Source organism: Orbicella franksi, chromosome 6 (assembly GCF_964199315.1).
Source record: "Orbicella franksi chromosome 6, jaOrbFran1.1, whole genome shotgun sequence".
Taxonomy (NCBI): domain Eukaryota; kingdom Metazoa; phylum Cnidaria; class Anthozoa; order Scleractinia; family Merulinidae; genus Orbicella; species Orbicella franksi.
Genome location: NC_138150.1, coordinates 25,475,126 through 25,495,906, shown reverse-complemented (window position 1 = coordinate 25,495,906; position 20,781 = coordinate 25,475,126). Strand labels below are relative to the sequence as shown.

The following is a 20,781-nucleotide window of genomic DNA, read 5'->3' as shown; positions in this document are numbered from 1 at the left end:
AGTGCAAAAGTTGCTGTTCAGTCTTTCAACATATAATAAGACCGCTTGCTACACTTTTTTCCCCTAGGCTGCGTTTCCTTGGCAAAATCAAAAATTGAATTCATAATTTTACTATTAAGATCACTGCGATCATCAAAGGAGCTGAACAGTCCACTCCGGGAAAGGATTCTTCAGTTCCTTTGATGCACTATGATTCGAGTGATTGAATGGCTTCCTGGTTGAATTAGTCAATCAAAAATAAAAGGACAGCTCCTTTGAAACAAGCAAACAAAAAGCCATTGGGAAAAACTCTCCATTTCGTTCCCTTCCGATGTCACATCAAAATATCTCTATTAGAGAGTTACCTCCTCCCCTAACAAACAACACCCCCGAAAAAAAATACACATGTAATGAAAATTGTTTGAAATCATAATCGTTCCATATTTCCCAATATTCTCAATTTATATCAAAAAGTAACAATTTACATTTAAATATTAATATTATACATATTTATATAACTTTTATCTGGGGAAATAAAACCCAACTTCAGTCATCCCTTTATGGATCAAAAAGTTGCAGGACCCGTCAAATACATTGATCATAAAATTTTAACGGTCCAGCATTTCAGTCTGTTTGCCTCATGGCCGCCAATGTGGAGACTGTCACGCCGTTCTTTCGTTCACCGAGGAAGATTGAAGATCTCTTAGAATCCCCCAAAAGATCTTTTCAGTGATCCCGTGTTGTGATCATTCATCTGTTTGTTGAGATTCGGTATCTTCGTCGTATTCTCTAAGCTCTTCTTCGCTGTGATCGACTGCCCCTTTTAATCTGCTCAAATGCTCGTTTTCCACTCGTAGGAAATTCCATATGAATCGCCTGCAAAGAAAACACAGATTCTTACTAAAAATACAGATTGCTTAAGAACTTTGCGATATTCTGATTGCATAGAATTGTCGTTAGGTTGTGTTCTATTGGAGAAAACATCTTTCGGTGTGTTTGGTTGATCACAATAAAAAATAATCACTTTCTGACCAGTTGACAATTTAAAGATAGCGTGGAAGAGTTGAATTCAGGCCCACTATCCACCCAGCGGCAGGGTGAAGAATTTGAGTCCAAGACCTCCAGATAACAAACCCAGCGCCCTAACCACGCCGCCTTCAATCGGTATCAAACTCGGTTAAGACAGTGAATTTGATTAAGTTTCAACAAAGAACAATTTTCCAATCATTTTCTGCTAAGACTGTTCAGCCACATATGAAAGTCATCTGAAAATTGTTTTTCTTCAGTTGTAAATAATTTTTAGCTCTTGAGCGCTTACTTTAAGAGTTTTTACAACGACAAGAATTAGGTTAAAGCTTCCTCACCTAAATACTTCCAACACGGCCAGTAAAGCTGTTAACACTTCCGAATGAAAGAGCCCCGCTTCACCAACTGATATGGTTAGGACCCAGGACAAGCGAAGAAAAAGGTCGCTAACCACAGCGAAGTAATAGCAACTCTGTAGAAAAGAAAACAAAAAGAAAAAGCACAAACTTGTTAGAACTTAACTTGATGTTCAAAAGGAAGTTATACAGCCCTTCCAGGGATGCCCAAAGAGATTTCAAAGTGAGTTTCTACCCAGGTGAGTATTTATGATGATTTCCGCAGAACATTCGAGCAACAATGGCAAAAATTAACGTACCTAAAGAACCTCATGGCATGGCATATCGAGACTTAAGCTCTCAAGCTGACCCCGCGAGAGAAAATTGAACTTGAAGTTATCCATATTTCATAGAGGTTTCGCGTTAGTTAAAAACACAATAACACACGCTTGAAGCATTCTTACGAGGTTTGACATTAACTTTCTTGAGAATGCTTGAGAATTTAATTGCGGGGTCACTTAAAGAAATGAACTTAAGTGAGTTGTTTTCAATTGTATTCGAAACGTTACCGAGCTTTGAGTGGATTTTTAGTAAATAATTTTTGTACTTATCGCTCGAACTTTGAGCGGAATCCGTTTTAAGCCCTATAAATGGGTAAAAGTGAGTTTCTTCCCAAGTGAGTATTTAAACCCTATAAAAGGGTAAAAACAACTCACTTGGAAATTTTGGGGGGCGTAAAATTAATAGATTTCTCACTTGTCATTGGTAATATCAACAGAAAATAAAGATGTCTGATGGTAAGAATACAGAAAGCGATCACCTAATGAAAATTCCTAAATGTGAAACCAAATATCACTAAGCATGGAAACATATGACAAAGAAAACTTAAGATGCAATGATGTTGTAAGCTGTGGAAAAGATTTCAGCACTTTGAAAAAAAGTTCGAAAGTCGGTTTAAACAAAGGCTGTTGTAAGTGGAAGACAACCGCTAAAGCACTCATTAAACTTAATTAACTACAGCTGCGCTCTGCAATTTGCATGTGTTGTATTAACTTCCAAAGAATTTCCTTAAATTCAAAAGGCTAACACATCCCTCGTGGCTATGAGTACCAATCTTGCAAATTTTGTTTAATGTCATAGCCGTCACACAAGTCGTCACGCAGTGCTCCTGTGGAGCTGCGTGACAACTGAAAAGTGCAAAGGAGACAACCACTAACCAAGTGCTTGAAAAGAAGCCTCGCTCTCAGGAATCCATGATTTGGATCCATTAGTCCCCAGTCCATCCTCACGTCCCACACATATGTGTAACATGTGCTTACTAATGCTGAGAATATCCAGAACAGGAAGTAGAAATCCACTTTGTGTTTACCAGTATTCTCTGTCAGTAAACAACCAGAATTTGATCAGCTAAACAAACACAAAATATGATTAACCTAACCAAAGTAAACTGCAGTTTCGCTTTAAAATAACCGCAATCAAAGGCTGGAGGCAGGTTTTCTTTTTTTAAGATTCCGTTCATGATGAAGTGAAAGCATGCGCAACGAGATATAAAATAGTTTCTGAATGTACATGTATGAAGATTTTCATTTCTCTCAAGTCAACGAGTTTCTATGCTTTTTAAACGCTCTGCACAAGGCACACATGCACACCCGAACAACTTTGCTTTGACAAATGACACATCATGCAACAACCTCTTTTTAGATAAAGTTCCAAAAAATTCACTAAATCAGCAAGAACTGAACAGCTTAAAAGATAACCTTGGCTTTAACGCACATTTCTTTATTTAAAATTTGTCATTTGACCATGATCAACCCCTTTGCATGCTTCGCTCAAAAGAGTCATCCACTGATGGTATAGCTGTACAGAGAATGATCTGTGCAATTCTGATTGGTAGACAGGTGGGTGGGACATTTCAAAGCCACACTTCGACCAATCAGAACAATACACAAATCTATGAGGAGGTATGTCACCACAAGGAATCTTTTCAGGTGGAATCTAATAGTTTTGTGATTAATGAGACCACTTAAAAGCTGTCCCTTTTACATACAAAGCTGCATTTTTTGGTGATACCTTTGTTAGTTGTCGCCACTGTAGAAAAGAAGACAACAAAGAACGTGGTGGCATATTTCCCAGCATTGGCGACATGTGGAAATTTCTGTTTGGTATCATTATATCTGCGCAGACTCTGTGCAAAGCGCCACCAGGCAGGAAGGCAAGCGATCAGCGGTCTTAGTCCGTAAAGTTTGGTACCACATTTATTACGATCTAGAAAAGAGAGAAAAACATCAGAAAAGGCTTTCTGATAGCTGATACTCAAAGAGTAAGTTTGTTAGAAAACAAACTCTCTTTGTGAGCTCATTTTCCTCCGCATGATATGTTTTTGGGCATTGGCACCGTGCTCTGATAAATACTTGAAACCTCAGCTTCATAAACTCGCTGCAGTAGTTAAATGATTTTTATCAACTTCAAGTTTATAAGAAGACCAACAGTTTCCTTAGAAACCAACACCTCTGAAGAGTTCCAAGGTGGAGAAAAATTAAGTCTGTCTGGTTTGACTGGAATGATTCTACATGTAGTGCTACTAATGAGATTAAAAGTGCATTTGTTTGATGGTGGGGCATTTCAGCATTATCAGCTTTATTTATCAGAGGGGCTGAGGCATACACTACTGAGCCCAGTGAGTGAAAAAGAGAGCCGAATACGAGCTAAACAAAAATGAAATTCTGCCAATGGTTCTTGATCTCACCTTGAACAGAGTAAAAATCAAGTGCGTAAAAACAAGACAGATACTCCATGTCAAGTATAGCTACAACCAGGCTGTTCAACTGATCTGCAAGCCAGAAGTCTGCAAATGCTACATGGTGGAATGGCGCAGTCAACACTCTCCACTGAAAATAAAATATAAAAATATTACATAAGCAGTTTTGTAAGGTAAAGAATTCAGTGCATGCTATTTAACAACAAAAATTTCCACAATAATTTAGGCACATAGAAAATCTCATAAATGGGTGTGGCCGAATCCAAGACAAACACAAACCCCAGCTTAATCATGTGCTACTTACCAAGGCCTTGAGAAGCCAGAACCTCGCATGTCTGAACCAAACATTCAGTGTATTTATAGCAAATATCAAGAAGAAACACGACAACGCTAATGGATGGGTGTAGCTGGAAATTCCAAACTGGTCTGAGAAAAGGAAGACCACAGCACTTGCACCCCACATGACAAAAAAGAATGTGGCCATCTGTAGAGAGATGAAGCTAACATTAAATTAAGATATGTGTAATACACGGCCACATCGAAATCAGCTTAAGATTAGCTCCAAGTACAAGTTCAGATCTGCAAATGATCGCGTTATGTTAAAAACTTCACTTATAAGAGAGTTTCAAAAATAGTGTTTCTGGTAAAAGACTTTGAATTCTTTTCCTCTAATCCTTACATCAACCTAAATTTACAAGAACAAAAAAAACATATTGACAGCCAAATACAAATACTCTCTCTTAAGTGTACAAACAGGTGAAGAAAGCACGATAATCAATTCCAAAGTAACCATTTTCCTTAGAAACAAAATGTGTCATATCAATTTTAGAGTTTCGGGGATAATTACCGATTTAACTCCACTAACTATCTTTGCACATACAAACTGATTTTACCTCTAACACTCGTAGAGGGCAGAGATGTTTCTTTAAATCACAAATATGGGCATGGTTAATCCCCACATATGTCCAGCCATACAGATTGATTCCAAACAGAAACAGTTCCAGTATAAACAGAAACAGTCCTCTGTACATGCGGAATGCAGGCTCCCACTGGATGTCTTTGTCAGCTTTAATGGCTGTAAAGGCAAATAAGAAATAAACAAATAATAAACAAATTAGAACAATAGAAACGGTGAATTTTGCACCCTCTTTTCCACTAAGGGTGTACTCCATTATCATAAAATGCACTCAGTAGAAGATACATGTACTTTTGAAAAAAAAGAACCCTGGCCTATTCTTATCAATCAGCCCCTTATTTGAATGAGTGGAATTGGCAATTTGTTCCCATAATGTACAATCAAAGTCCAGCATATTAAGCTTCACTAGCTGAGTTTTGAGCCTAGAACAATTTTTTTTTGTTAGTTAAAAGAGTTATGTAGTGAAATACTGATTTTTCAAACCTCCAAGGAAAATGAAAATTAATTTGAAAAAAATGGTAGTTTGAGAATTGGGGGTAAAATTACAGTGTTCAACTGATTGGTGATCCACTGAGCGGAGGGAAATGACATTGGTTGGAGTTATGTTATAGGACAATTTGAAAAATTGAGAGTTTGAGAAAATCAAGATTCCTCTGTAATTTATATCCCTTAGAGTAGATTTAATCTAGTTTACAGTTTTTACTCTGCGTATGCCAAGGTCAAAATAATAATAGAATAACTGCCCCACCCAAATAAGTGCCCTTGTCCAACAAGTGCCCTTTTTCTGGCTGCCAAAATTTATAACTGCCTCAAGTGCACATGATTGACAGACAATAGCATTTCTGCATTAAATCTTCCTTAATCTTGACACAAACCAAAATAGCATACCTAAATACACATTAAAACTTAAATTGTGATTTGCTGTGAGAAGGCCAGTAGTCCACAGAGTCCTTGTTTGGGCCTGTCAGGGGGTAACATGAACCCTTGACCTTTGAAAATTCACTTTTTTTCCCTTGGTCTCTATTAATAAATTCCACGGTTCCCTTAGCTTGTTTGTCAAAGTTCCCTTTAATAACAGAGATACACATTGTATCCCTTGTTCCTGAAAATTATTAAATCCCGAAAATTAATCCTAAAAATATCCCTTGTTCCCTTGAAATAAATGATCATGTTCCCTTGTTCCCCAAAATCCCTGGGAGCACCCCCCCCCCCCCCCATCCCCCATCCACTGCACCAATGGTGTATGGGTTACTTCTGTTTGGTTCTTGGAAAAGACAGTTTACAGTCAGCACCTATTTCAGTGGATACTGGCGAAGTGTTTAGATCACTAGCAGACTATCATCCAGCCTTGGGGTAGCAGGACAACTCTGGTTTGTGCCACAGTTGTGAGAAAGGCACTAAGCTATTTCCACATGTACCTCTGAAATGTATAGTTTTTTTGTTTAAGAAATGATGATTAACATCATACCTGCTATAATCAACACAGCAAATAACACAAAGAACATGCCACTTAGAAGACCAAGGCGAAAAATCAGCCAAAATTGGAAGTACGGCTGAAACAAAGAAACGACCAAATTTTAGCCACAATCTTTCTTCAATGCATTATTTTAAAAGACACAAGAGATCATCACAATTATGTAATCTATGCAGCTTTTGAAGTCCTGAAAATAAAGCCCATAAAAAATCCAGGCCTGAAGGGGATTTGCACCCATGACCTATATGATACCAGTAGAGTGGTCTAAAAACTGAGCTATCAAGCCAACTGCAGGGAGCTGGCGATGTTGTGATGCATTTAGAATTGTTAAGTAATATCTAAACAATCCATACCTCTGTTTCTGACTTTGTTTCATCTGAGACATTTTCAATTTCTGTCTTCTGATGGTAGCTTTGATCTGTCATCTCCACGTCAACTTCGCATTCCTTGCAATTGATAAGATTAAAAATGCACTAAGTGAAACAGACCCAGACCTTTTACTAAGTTTAAACTGAATCAGATTTTAAAGAAAAACTGAACAAACGTAAACTCTTGGAAATAGGAACTGTTTTAATTAACTTCTCTTTTCACTGCTGCAGTAAAAGTCTAAGCAATTATTTAAACAGAATTGATCAACACCTTGGTCTCAAACATTATTTTTTAATTTCCTTATTTTATTATTGATGGAAGAAATCTTAGAACCTCTTCCAGGAGTTCAAGCGACTGTTTCAATTTTCTTTTCAACTTGTTGGTAGCTTAAGACCAAACAAGTGTTAATAACGAGTAGCTTTTCAGTGAATTTGTGACAGGCTTGAAAACTCGAAATGTGATAGCTTTCCCAACATGCAAATTTTGTGTTAAGTCTGAAACTTTTTTACTCCCAGAAATGGCATTTGTTTGTCCAACAATACTTCATATAAAAAAACTTATGGGAATGAATAACAAAGAGACGTCATACGCGTGCATATCATTTTATACACGCATTTGAATGCGTTTTGCCACATGTCGTGTATACTTGAAAAAAAGCCGGGGAAACTGAGAAAGCTCGCACAGTTCACTTAATTCTATGTTGCACTGTACACCACACTATGATATCAACTGATGAGGCAAAGAGAACAGTAGTCTCATTCTTAATCTAGCTTTCATAATTTTGCAAATCATAAACGACTTTGAAAAAGTGATGGGCAACCAGATGAGAAAAAAAATTCAAAGCAGGTAGCTAAGGGGAAAGGGGTGTGAATCAATCATCCTGTTTCATGCACAAATTTTGACAAAATTCAGGCATCACACATACTGTTAGTTGCTGTTAACAATGCTTTTTGGTTTCTATGAACTAACACATGTCATTTAGTTGCCTATCACATGTCATGCCACACACTAATTTTTGCCCTCATCATGGTAATGCATATCTATACCCCTTGCCACCCACTTTGTAGGATAGCCAAAAAAAAATAGGATTCTAAACTTTGATGAATAATTAGAAATCATGGTTGACATTTGATGTACAATGCAATAAGTTCAGGAACATCTGAACACACCAGTGTTTAAAATGCAAGAGCTAGCACATGCTACAAAACCAGTGATGATTAACCCCAAACCCTAAACTAACACGTTGCTTCCATATTACAGTATTCCTGCGCGGAAGAAACAATGGAAGGTAACCTGAACGAAACACAAAACGGCCGAAAGGAACAAAACAACCGACAAAAGAAACGAAACGAGATCACCGCAGGTGCACTCCAGTTATTTTACTTGGCACTTTTATTTGTAGCTGTTGGTCGGAAATAACGATCTACGGTTAGCTCTGGGCCTGTTTCTCGAAAGTCCCGGAAACTTTTCGGGCCCGAAAAGCCATTTTTAGATAATCGGTATTTAAAGACAGAGCGGTCTATATGCCTGAAACATCTTGTATGAAGGGAACCTCTGTTTAATTGTCAAGAATATGTGAATAAAACAGCTCTGTAATCATAAGGTTTGGTTTCGGTCGTTTCGTGTCGTCGTTCTGGGATTTAGTACCTGTCTGAAGTGATTTTGTGCTTTTTAGATACCGCCCTTTCATATGGAAATGTTAGCCTTCAGAGTTCAGACAAAAGAACTTATTTCCCCCTTGGCAACTAATACGGATATTTACATTTTGTACGAAGCAGTTATTCCGCAGTTCTTGATTCGCAATAGGGTTGACTCCACGTAAAAAAAATCTGTTGAAATACCCTGACCTTTAATTTACTGACCTGGATATGAGCTTAAATTTCTTTGAACGATTTCTGCCTTCAACTACTACTATAAACTCCTTCATTCCTAACTCAAAAAGTCGATTCTCCTAACTCATATTTACATATTTCTTTGCAGTTAGTACAAACAGAGAATTGAACAGATTACGGCATAACATAAGTTACGTAGAGCTCCATCTTTCCCTAGTGGACCCCTGTTGATAATCTGCTTTCCTCTCGATATCATCTCCTTTCCGCTTTTTAAATTTAGAAGTATCAAAATTTTTGCTGTAATGATAAGCTTTGATTAGGCGTTCCATAGATACTGTCTGAGCTGTAGAAACTTGTCGAAGGGGCATAAATTAATTTTAAATTCAAAACAAAGCCAAATTACGCCTGCTGAGTGAAAACGTAACGTGAATTTGATATATGTCGTATTTCACTCACATATGCATCCTGTACCCCGACGTGGCATTCGAAAAAGTTTCTTTAGAAGCTCCTGCTTTGAAAATTTGAATCGCACACACAAAACGAAGGGAGAAATCGCAATGTGTTTCAAGCGCCTCGGTCTCTTTTGATATTCAAATCTATGAACAAGGTATTTAAATAGTGGTGTTGCGTCGCTCGGTAAAAGGCTAAAATTAAGAAACATTTGATATCAAGGGATAAACTTAACTTACCTGATAAGTTGGAACTCTTGCGTAAGGACGACTCAAAGCTTTCGCCCGCTTCTTTTCTTTAGAGTCGCCGTCCAAGCTTTGCACGACCATCATCAGCGCTTTGAAATGCATGGCGATTGTTGCTGAATGATTTGATCGGTGGAAATGCTCAAAATAAAGCTAACGGGAAACTATTATGCAATCAAGATCACAGCACTGAGTGAGTCTGAGCAAGGGACTTATTATTTCTTTAGTTATCGTTTGTACAATGCTGTTCATTGGAAAAGGAGAGACAGGGCAGGGAAAGCACTATGACTGAGAGACGAAGGCGTGAAAGAAGAGCTCCGAGAGATGGGGCAAACATATTTAAATAAGCGCATTTGTTTTCACCTATGTGTCACGTGGTTAAAACAAGCCAATAGCAGGGCGAGCAAATGAGGTGCATTAGCCGGCGGAAAACTGGGCGGAAGGCCTTGGCATAGACCCCAGGAAAAAGTCAACAAGTTAAAGCGAACAAAAGGCTTATCTATAAGCTATTTGAACTTTCAGAAGGTTTTGGTAAGCTTAAGTAAAACAGTGTATTATTCCCAAGGTTAGCAAGATTTGCGTATATAAATAAGGGGCTGATATTAGACCAACCAACCAGATTGCTCTTTTGGCAATATTTTATAATTAATTTTCTAAGTATTGGAGCGGGCACTTTCCCGAATGAAGCCACCCTCGACGTTTCCTTGTAGCCTTATGCGGGCTACAAAGCAAAAGATACCATTTCAACTTCTTACAATTTTCTTTACGGCCGGTCCTTCCAATCTGGAATATTTTTCAGTCGTGCACCAAATCTCTTATTTTAACCAGGGAATATACCTACCAGGGAGCTACTACGTGGGAGAGATGGAGCTGTCTGTTCATTGCCGGATATTAAACCGGTGACCAAAGAGAACAGAGATAACCTTCTCTTCAGAGCCACTGGACATCATTTATACAATCTGTTTGTTTTGTAACAATTCTCAGTTCCGAGTATATCGAGGCTAAAATAAACAAAATCTGATAAGAATGTATCAATATACCCAAGGCTGAAATTTTTTTAAGAACATATGGATGGAAAATGAAATACAACAAAATCACAGATTATTTTTAAATGAATTATTTTACAATTGAAAAGTATGGTAAATTCATTTTTTTTTCTAATATAAACAGCAAAAAAGCAATTTTAGCTAAATATAAGGTAAAGCGAAAAAAGGACGTGCGCAATGTAACACGATACAGATACCATACAGTTTTATTTGACAAGTCAATTCCAGGTCCGTTTTATCTTTAAAAGTAAACTGCATGCATGTTTTATTCTCTGCAATCTAAGAATGCGCACAAGAATATTTTAGCCTATTAAAGTCGGCGGAAAAAAAGATTATCTATCCTGGGCTTGATCATGAGAAATGCAGATTCTTGAATTAAAAAAAAACAAAGAGTGTACGTGCCGATATTAGGACAAAGACGTTATTAAAGGTCAAACGTTAATAACGCGAATTCGATGACGTTTATTATTTTTTACTTGCCAGCCTAGCCCCACACAATCCCTCTTTTTTGCTCTTATTATATGTGTCTTTTCTTAAGGCTGCATGTTGGCCGAGATTGATTTATGGGCTCCTGCTTTCTATAATATTTCAGTTTGCGTTTGGGATTTCCCGACACCTCAATATGTATTGCGTGACTAAATATGTCACGCAATTCGTCACGATCAGCCTAAAAAATTGCAAGCTGACGCGTTGTTCATTAGCCTGAAATGTAGTCATCGGCGATTAGGTAGAGGGCCAGAGATGGACTGGGAGCCGGGGGGAGGGGTGGGTTAGGGAGAATCTGATTTGTTGCATGGCAGGCCGCCCAATTGCCAAGCTGTGAGATAATCACCGTATGTAATAAGCGTTCATGGCGAAAATGAAAGGGTTTGTACGGGAACATTTAAGATCGGTGCATGAAGCAGAAGTACAAGTAATTTCTACACAACATAGTTTGTTGTTTGTTCCCCTACTCCCTGATTCTAAAATCAGGGGCGGATCTAGGGGGAGGGTGCAGGGGATGCTCAAGCCTTCTTCGTCACCAGTCAGTTACGCCATTCCTTAGTGGTGCACCCCTCCTAAGAAAAATCCTGGATCCGCCCCTGAAAGCAGCTTAGGCAAACTGACAACATACAATTCAGCATGAAGGAAAGATAATTATTTTATTGAGAACTTGCCAGTATTTCAACTTCGTACTGTCGGACTGTAACAATTGCCAAACAAACTTAAGTTCAAGTTCAAGTTCAACTTTAATTTTAGCAATGACCGACATTACGCAAGATGATCATCTGATGACAAACTTGAGCCTGGGGAGCCTCCGGTTGGACACGTTCAGGATATTGTTAATGGTAAATAATGGCGGACTAAAAAATTGCAGGGACCGTGTTAGAAAAGCATACTGTTAATTCTGCGATGAGAGAAAACCAACCCATACTCTGACTAACAAGAGTCCAACTGTCTGTGGCCAGCGCCCATTATCAGACCCATATCAAACGATACTGACTGGCTGCCTTTTGTCACTTTTAGTCTCGATTAAAAGTGAAAAATGATGAACCTATTTTAGAAAAGCATATTGTTCATTCTGCGATGAGAGAAAACCAAAACATACTCTGACTAACAAGAGTTCAAGAACTGTGTGTGGCCAGCGTCAATTATCAGACCCTTATCATACGATACTGGCTGGCTACCCTTTGTCACCTTAAAGTAAGCAAATTAAACAAGAGCTTCAGTTATTTTTTCCCAAACTAACTTTGCGTGACATCCAACAAATCGTTATGGAAAAGTCGATTAAAGATTGCGTGACAAGCCCTAAGATCATTGGATCGTAGAAAGGTGTACCCTTTGAGATCCGGGGCCACAGACAGTTTGTTGGGCTTGGTTTTGTCGGGACAGCGAGGAAATAATCGGCGCTGAAAAGAAGAGAAAGCCAGAAGAAGCTCCTTGCTTTCTTTGCCACTTTTTTACGCCATTTTCTACTTTCCCTCGCCATTCCGACTTTCCCGGTCTCAGAAAAGGGGACAGATATTGTAAAAGGACCCTTAAAATAAGAACCATTGAAAAAACACACGATAGTTGAATAAGCAGGTGTTTAATGAGCTGCAATATTTTTTTGGGTAGACAAAATAGAAAAACTACCACGAGTTCTCGGAAAGAGATCTTCGAGTCACAAATAGCGTTACAAACTAACCGATATTTTTCTATGGAATGTTACATATTCCAAATTTTGTAGAAAATATTTGCGAGGTCAAACCATCCTCCTCCAAAATCTATTTTCCTAAGACATAAGGCATTAAAAAAACTAGCATTTGACACGATTAATCGAAACCTAGTGGACTATAACCTGTCCTTAATCATTTTGAACCTCAAACTGCGTTCGTAATCATAAAATTTCAGATTATTAATTCAGGAGTCCATGCTGTCATCCATTGACGTTGATGAGTGACTACGGCCAGAAGCAGAAAGCCCTCGGCTGAAGGAAGACTGCAGAGATAAACAAAAAAAAAAAACAACGAAATTAGTTCGAACAACAAACAGACAGAGGTTTAAAACAGAACTTATTTTAGGGTAGACACCGATAATAAATGAGACCAGGTTGGGCGAGGGCTGGGGTGGGGCTGTTTTGGAAAGATCTATTCTACGCAGTTAACTTAAATGCGATAATTTAAAGGGGAAAATCCCCAATAGTCACTGAACCCGATTTCATTTAGATTTAGGGTCAGGTGTGCTTTTAGATAGCCACGCAGGAGGCGACTGTCTTAAGAGGTGTCTACCAAGAGGGGGACAGATATAGGCCACTTTTACCGCACATCAGTGATGCCAATTTGTGGCAATGTTTTTGGAATATATCCCGGCAAAATGTTAGCAGTTAAGCACACAGTGAACAGGTGCAAAGGGAGAAAGAGTGCTTACCCTTCTCAAGGGTGTGCTCGAGCCTATCGGTTGTGGAGGGCGGCTAGAGGAAACCTATCCCACAAACAGTTAGGGGTTAGAAACTCACTTCCAGATAACCCTTTGCACACGTCCGTCCCTAACTTAGAAACCTGCACACACGCCTCCAGCCAATTGGTACGTCGTTCCGAATTCCCAAGTCAGAACTTAAACATTCAGCGTTTGCGCTAAGCAGCGAAATTTTCAGCTTCAGAGGCAGACCATTTGTAGTGCAAGTGTTCAAAGTCAAGGAAAAAGGTGTGCAAAGTGTTTAACAAGACATCAAAAATGTCAATGGATGAGACAATGATCCAGGGTGCTGAAGAGTGTAGTCAAGCGATTAATGCAACAAATGACAGGAGTTACGAGCTTAGTGGAGTATATGACTTTCACTGGGCGAGCGGTGAGATGATAGTAACTTTTGACACAAGTACGAAGGAATGAGGTGATCTTAGAACCGACACCGCAAGGTTCGGATGGCTGAATCTCTGACCGGATCAGTTACCTAAGTGCAATCTTCAATCCTCGCCAGCGCTAGGAGTAGGACTGCGGAGTCTCTGTGGCATAAACATGCCGAGAGAAACAGTTAATAGGGAATACTTCACTACTTGGCGCTGCAACTATCGCAGCTACTCACTGTCTCGCCCAGTGCAGCCTAACAACACCCACCGATACCCTACTAAATGGTACATGTATGCGGAATCCCTCTACAAGTTAGCCTGCGCAGCAAGCGTTTAAGCGAGAACAAAACAATCCACGATTTTTTTGCTCTCGCTCCAATGTGCGCGCGGCCTGAATGCGAAAAGCTCTTCGTACGGGATTCGCGGGATCTCTTGCAACGTAGGCTATTTAAGAGTCGTTAAACCTTATATAAATTAGTTACTACAGAAGCACAAGGGACGAAGGAATAACGGCACGCTAAAATGCAACGATGAGGAAATTCTACCAAAAAAAACAACAAAATATTACGCCTGTATTATATTAGTGTTGGGTGCTCAAGATGGAATGACAAGAATGGTTGAGTTCCTTGACCTGCCGCACGTGAATATTACGGTAGTTTTCAGAGGCGTTGACCCAATTAACTAAGCTTTACAGTAGCTGTCACTCAAGTCATTAGACGTATGCATGTTACATAGTTGGTTAGGAACAACAAACCATAAAACAAGTGTGGCACCCCTTAAATTACTTAAATAAACGAACAGAGCTAAGGAAAAAAATAACTATACGAGTAAGAATATCAACATAAATAACTCGTGATCAGCTAAGCATGGACATAGAAACACAAGCATAAATGATATTTGCAAAAGAATTAGAAAGAGAGAATCAAGAGAAACATTAAGGACAGTCGCCAAGATTGGCTCGTCATGTCACCATTTAAATAAACAACGAATTTGTCAGCTAACCATCAACTTTCATTAAAATCGCTGTACTTTCGTAGGAGGGTGTTTATCAATTAGGCGGAACGAAAGGGTTGTCAAAGGAACCATGCCAATTACCACTGAAAACAGAAGTCGACTTTCCGGGAGATTTCGCTCAAGGTCATGTTTATCTAACTTGAATGTTTGTTATTGAAACGGGATTCAACTTGTCGCATAAACTAGACAAGCCACACAACCGAGCAATGCCGTTAACAATAGCATAGACGTCTGTTTGGCCATGCGTGTGCAGGCTTGTTATCAAAATGTCGTGTCTTTTTTTCTAATGCAAATTTCATTCTTTAGCGGTAAAAACAAACAATTACGAGGCAATATGTTATATAATCAATATTTACAATTCAGAGCAATAGCACTTTTCGACTCCTTGTCTGTTAATTTATTTAGGTAAAGAAAGCCAATAATCTGTCAGCAGAGTTAACTTACAGTTGGCTTAATAAAATCTCTGTTTTCTTTCGAGAACAAGTTGCGGGAGACACCTTTTGCAACCTTCGTAGGTTCTGGTTCTCATGGATTAATAAGCGTCCATTACAACGTTCTATCATAAAAAAGCTTTATTTCGAGAAAACTAAAACTCAAAATTGGGGTTCGCGTGGTTTTGACACGGCCTCGTTAACGACGGGAGTACCGACGGGGGCACGGACAGGAGTACCCACGGGAGTACTTGGTGACATGACAAGACAAGAGCAGTTAGATGAATACCGAGAAAGGAGGTTACATTCCACAGGAAAAGTGATAAAAAGCAAGCTCCATAAGCAAACTAGGGTTCAAATTAATTATAACTCGATTATCTAGAGTCATTGTCCGAATATAAGCTGGATGTTGGGGACAATAGCGAATTATAAGAGTGATATCTGTGGTGTAAAGGAGATAAAGGCCTAGAGACCTCTCTTGACGTCTGCCTCCCGACTCCTCCACCGCCGGCGCTCGCCCGGGCGCGGCTACGGGCCTTGTTCAGCGCACTCTCAGCGGTCTCTGCACGGTCCTCGGCATCCTCCAGGTCCTTCTGCAGCTTACGCACTTTGGCGAGGTACTGAGCAGCAAGGTTCTCCTAAAAAGAGGGGACATGTAATGCAATAGTTAGATTTGGAGAGTTGATGTCGATGACTAGACGCTAGTTTTCTTATCTAAAGCTTAGTGGTTATACAGGGAACGTATCTCCCCGTTTCTAGCCGGGTTTTTTTTTGGTAAGATTGATCGTTTTAAGTGAGAGTTAACGGCAAGCGTTATGAAGAAAGGCAAATGGAGAATTTCACGGTAGAGATAAAGGGTCAGGGTAGAGGAGAGAATGAGATATGAGAAGTCAGAAGAGAAAGAGAAGAGAAGAGGGGGAAGGAAAGAGGAGAGAAAAGGGCACATACCGCTTCTTCCTGGTTGGTTTTGGTGGACTTGATTTTCTTGTTAAGGCGGTCGACCTGGTCCTTGAAGTGCTGCATGTTCTTCTGGTCTTCTTCCTGCTGTTGAACCACATCTTTCAGACGCCTCTCCTGCTTCTTGCTGAGCTTCTGCTGCTCTGCAGCGCGTCTAGTCTCACTGTCCAGGTCAACTTCCAATTCTCGAATCTGTGATCAAAAGCAAAATATAAAGAATAACCTTACGTTAACACGACACGATTCCTCGTGGTGGGGAAAGAAAGTTTTGAAATCCAGTTGCCCAGTGGGCCAGTAAATTTCAGGGTTTTTTTGCCCCCACTAAAATACATGTATTGCTTGCCTAATAAGGGCGCAATGTTTGCGCCTTACCAACTACATCATTCACTAGATACTGTCTGTAATCAGTAATCCATGTTTTCAACTCACTGTTTTGCTCATCTTGCATTCTTAAGTTTTGAAATTGATTGCAAATTGTCACTAACAAGACTACAGAGGCTAATTTCAGATGTCCACCCAACACCAAACTTTTAATTTGCCCAAGAGCAAAATTTCCTTGCCGCGGGCAATCGGACCTGGGTTTTTTCCTGCCCTGTTCCTAATAAAAGAGGGTATCGAGAACTGATGTAACTTTAGAACAGTTGAAATAATACTGACTTACCCTCTGTTCTAATTTCTTGATTTGATTCTTGAGCGCTTTACCGCCCTGGGCCTCAAGTTCCTCAAGTTTGACCTCCAGATCCTTGACTTGGCGCTCGGCCGACATGCGGCCTCTTTCAGAATTAGCCAGGCGGTCTTGAGTCTGTGCCAGTTCTTGTTGCACGCGGGCCAACTGTAAACACAAAGTCGCCACATTTACTATGTTTTCAATATCGTCCTGTTTTACAACGTTAAATGGAATTTTAACAACAATGATAAAGTGTTCAGTAACGTAATTCTTTGTAGTAATGAGGTCTTGGCCGTGTAAGCACGCATGTTCGTAGCGCCCACACTCTGTGTGGAAGCGTGGCGTTTCTGTTCCGTGTTCATTTCAAGAGGGTTCCAGGGGGGGGTGGGGGTTCCCCACTTTATGGGTCAGCAGCTCTCTCGAAACTTAGCTGGCGAGCGCAAGCGGGGTCACTGAGCCATTTTAGGTACTTTCTGTACCTTTGTGGTTGTGCAGTTATCAAAGATAAACGTAATTATCTACTTCCGTTCGGGGTAACCCTGCCAAAGCTCTTATTTGTGACAACAAACAACATAAGCTAAAACGTACCTCTATAGCAGCTTTCTTGGCCCTGTCATCAGCATTCTTAGCTTCATTCTCCAGATCTTCAGCCTCCTCTTGCAAGCTGCTGATTGTCTGTTCCAGTTTACGCTTGGCTTGGGTGAGGGTGTTGACCTGGGTTGTGGCTTGGGCCATGTTGTCCACTGCCTCTTGTTTCTCCTGCTCGGCTATCTTGCGAAGTCGCTCAGCCTGGCGAAGGACAAGCAAGTGGTCACATCAAATCGTCCTAATAGTCACCACCGTTACTGGCCTTAGTGGCCGGTAAAAATATTAGCTCAATAGAGCTACTCTGATAATTCGAGGTATGTATAACTCGAAGAATATCGAACACTGTTGGGAAGTTTATGAATATCCATTCCACTGTTCTCGTGCAATAGGCCATATTCGTATTCTCAATAATGGACTGGAACTAGCTTGCAACTGAGGCTAATCTGTGGAGTTTTTTCAAATGCAAATGACTTTTGTCGCTTTTTAATGATATTCCCCCTGCATGAGCCTCCATTTCAAGCTAGTTCCAGTCCAATACCGAGAATACCAATATGGCCTATTTTGACTCCACAAAAATATAGCCGCTGTAATCTGGGACCATCGTGAACAACGGCGAGTGCTGTTTTTTTTTTCCTTCGCCATTCTTCACAGAACCCTAAAGAGGTTTCAATCCCGCAAAATCTCACACCAAATCACGTGTTTGCCTATGACAGCCAGACACGTACCTGTTCCAGCTGACTTCGAAGTTCATCCAGCTCCGAGTTGATCTCACCGACACGGCGTTCAGCTTTGGCGGCGGCTTCACGGGCATCATCCCGACCACGTTGTTCCTCTTCAACCATCATTTGCAGATCCTACACAAAACAAGAAAATTGACAAGCCAATTACTACCATTGTGAAACTATTGTGACGGTATAGTGTCATGTAAACCCCATTCCTACACGCGAGCAACTTAGACTCTAAACCTACGGGGGAGAGGGGAACTCCCGTGTGAAAAGGTCGGGGATGCTTTACGTGGGAGTCCCCGTGTTTAAACCTAATTTTTTCACGTTCGTAATACCCCTAAATCTCTGCCAATCGCTGCCATTCTTGTTTCGTGTTGCCACATATCTTAATAAACTTTTGTTTCTAGTTGTTATCGTAAAGAAGTCGTAGATCAAGTCATGTATTCCACGTATATACTTGTCACAATATGTCAATCTACATTGGAGCTATTGCTGTACTTCATTAGTCATAAACAATGGCAAGAACTCAATCAGCCTCATGGAGCTCAGTAGAATTGCGAATCACTGAATCAGTCTTAACTGTGATGCAGTCTTGACCGAGCCTCATTCACAATTGTTCTTTGGATGGTATCAAATGGAACCCAGTCTGCGAACAGGCTCCAGGGGAAAACGGAAAAAAATTCGGTGAGCGAAGCGAGCGGACGAATGCGAAACTGAAGAAAACGGAGAACGAGGCGATCGGGGCGGGTTTCGCGAGCCTGTTCGCAGGCTAATGGAGCTGAAGAAACTTACAAAACACTTGATGACAATGAAAAGCACGTTGTTTCTGCTAGAAGTTAAGACATAGCGAGGGTGTCTGAAATACAAACCTTCACTTGCTGTTGTAACTTCTTCAAATTCTTCTGGAATTCTGCGTTAGCCTAAAAATCAAAACCAACAGCAAACTAAAACTCAGTCTCATTCTACCAAAGCAAATGACAAGCCAATCGCAAAACGACATCACGTCCAGAAAAGCAAAGAAAACACTGGTAGCACATCTCACCTTTAGGGCGTTGTCTAGATTGATCTCAAGTTCATTGTTGGCCGCATCTAGGTTCTTCTTTGCGCGCAACTGCAAAGAAGAAATTTTAACATTAGTTCATGAAGTAAGGAAAAAACTGTAGATTAAAAGATTAAGACAACCCAAAGGAAAATTCTAAACTGTTGGTTGGTTCGCCAAACGGCCTAGGTAGACAGCAACACGATGCTCCTAATTCGTTACATTTCCTTTGCTTCATATTCTTAAGAGCCCAAAAAAACAAAAGAAAACAAACATCCGAAGTTCAAGTTTCTGAAGTGGTAAGGGATATCAAGGATGTACAAATACTTACCAAGTCGCTCTTAGCTTTAATCTCGGTTTCCAAGGATGCTTGCAGACTCTCCAGCTGACGGGCATGGTTTTTCCTCATACTCTCTAACTCCTCGTCTTTGTCCGCAATTCTCTTCTCCGCTTCCTGCTTGTACTGGGTGAGCTCAAGCTGAGCCCGCGTTACCTTGGATTCTTCGGCTTCTAGAGCAGCTTCTATTTCCTATAACGCAGCACAAACCGTGCCTTAGACGTGTTCGATTAGGAAATCCTTACATACCAATTCAACAATTAACGAGAGACCAGGTTAGCTCACTTTATGTGGATTACACGTCTCCGGTTTTCTTGCGGTTAACTTCACTTATGTTTGCTTGCGGTTAGTTCCACCGAGTTTTTCCGGGTTCGATGCCTGGTGTTCGTTTATTAAACTTTCTTTCTAAAACAAAATTCCTGCAAATCTTAAATTATCTCGCGCTGTTACTTTTGATTCTAAGAATTCACGCAATCTCTTCTTCACAACTGCGATGCACTTCAAGGACAGGAAACTGCGACATTTGTTTCCATTTTCTTTTTAAACTCTTGTTTCGGCAATGGCAATTTGCTTTAGCAAGTAAGAGTAGCGGTTTGCTTTTGCTTCCGCTTTGTACTTTACCTCTAAGGCGCTCTGTAGTTCTTCTTTCTCAAATTCGAGTCTCTTCTTTGCCTTCTCAATTTCCACCACAGACTTGCCTCCCTCTCCAAGCTGCTCTGCCAAATCGGCAACCTCGGCTGTGGAACGTAAATTAGAGGAACTTATCAGCTTTTGATTAATAGGCGAATCTTAGGTGACGTAAATTTTACATTTTTCCTCATTAACATACGACTTTTCGCAGATAAGGCACCACGCTATACACGAATTGACTACAGACATTTTAAGAGCTAGTGAAACTTAGTAACTGATGAATTCTTTGGCTCTTTGGGTGTAATATTCGAGGAGAAATAAGCTTCAAAAACTGCAAAATTCTGGGTGGCAAAAGCGCTAATGAGCTCATAAATTCTTTGCAAAATTTTTAATTTTTTAACCCGCGTCGCACAAAAAGTATTCAATACATCGGAAGGAAATTCCTTGGGACAGTTAATCGTGCCGTGCCATTTTAATATTCAGAACTACTGTTTTTGTAGCCCAATCGGAAACTGTATCGCTTATACTAATGAGCTAACCAATGTAAACAAAGATTGTCCTATAGTATGAATGAGAGTGGTACCAATAAGCTGGAATGAGATTCCCTTTGTTCGCCCCATTGTATTTGATCTGTGCAATTACAATGTTACGACAT

General features: G+C 40.1%; 2 protein-coding genes across 4 annotated transcripts in view; both read right to left on the bottom strand.

Annotated features, from left to right (window-relative positions):
- Positions 1-2: 2 nt before the first annotated feature.
- LOC145489319 (solute carrier family 53 member 1-like) lies at positions 3-9,985 on the bottom strand. The gene is made up of 10 exons (XM_081468280.1): positions 9,379-9,985; positions 6,842-6,934; positions 6,483-6,567; positions 4,992-5,173; positions 4,403-4,582; positions 4,087-4,228; positions 3,411-3,605; positions 2,558-2,718; positions 1,344-1,477; positions 3-855 (listed from the first exon to the last, which is right to left on the bottom strand). The coding sequence occupies exons 1-10, from the start codon at positions 9,487-9,489 to the stop codon at positions 726-728; spliced, it is 1,413 nt and encodes a 470-aa protein (XP_081324406.1). The 5' UTR covers positions 9,490-9,985; the 3' UTR covers positions 3-725.
- Positions 9,986-12,488: 2,503 nt separating this feature from the next.
- LOC145489316 (uncharacterized) overlaps positions 12,489-20,781 on the bottom strand; it is a 31,409-nt gene continuing 23,116 nt past the window's right edge. The window contains exons 39-49 of one of the 3 annotated variants that reach the window (XM_081468271.1): positions 20,118-20,233; positions 19,491-19,688; positions 19,163-19,231; positions 18,990-19,040; positions 18,121-18,249; positions 17,396-17,596; positions 16,802-16,972; positions 16,132-16,332; positions 15,657-15,821; positions 13,320-13,373; positions 12,489-12,890 (exon numbers count right to left, since the gene is read on the bottom strand). In XM_081468271.1, the coding sequence (XP_081324397.1) occupies positions 12,813-12,890; positions 13,320-13,373; positions 15,657-15,821; positions 16,132-16,332; positions 16,802-16,972; positions 17,396-17,596; positions 18,121-18,249; positions 18,990-19,040; positions 19,163-19,231; positions 19,491-19,688; positions 20,118-20,233 (1,433 nt within the window). In that variant the 3' untranslated portion in view covers positions 12,489-12,812. Of the gene's footprint in view, positions 12,891-13,319; positions 13,374-13,842; positions 13,895-15,656; positions 15,822-16,131; positions 16,333-16,801; positions 16,973-17,395; positions 17,597-18,120; positions 18,250-18,989; positions 19,041-19,162; positions 19,232-19,490; positions 19,689-20,117; positions 20,234-20,781 lie in introns of all 3 variants that reach the window. The other 2 variants (XM_081468273.1, XM_081468272.1) reach the window with 2 other exon arrangements.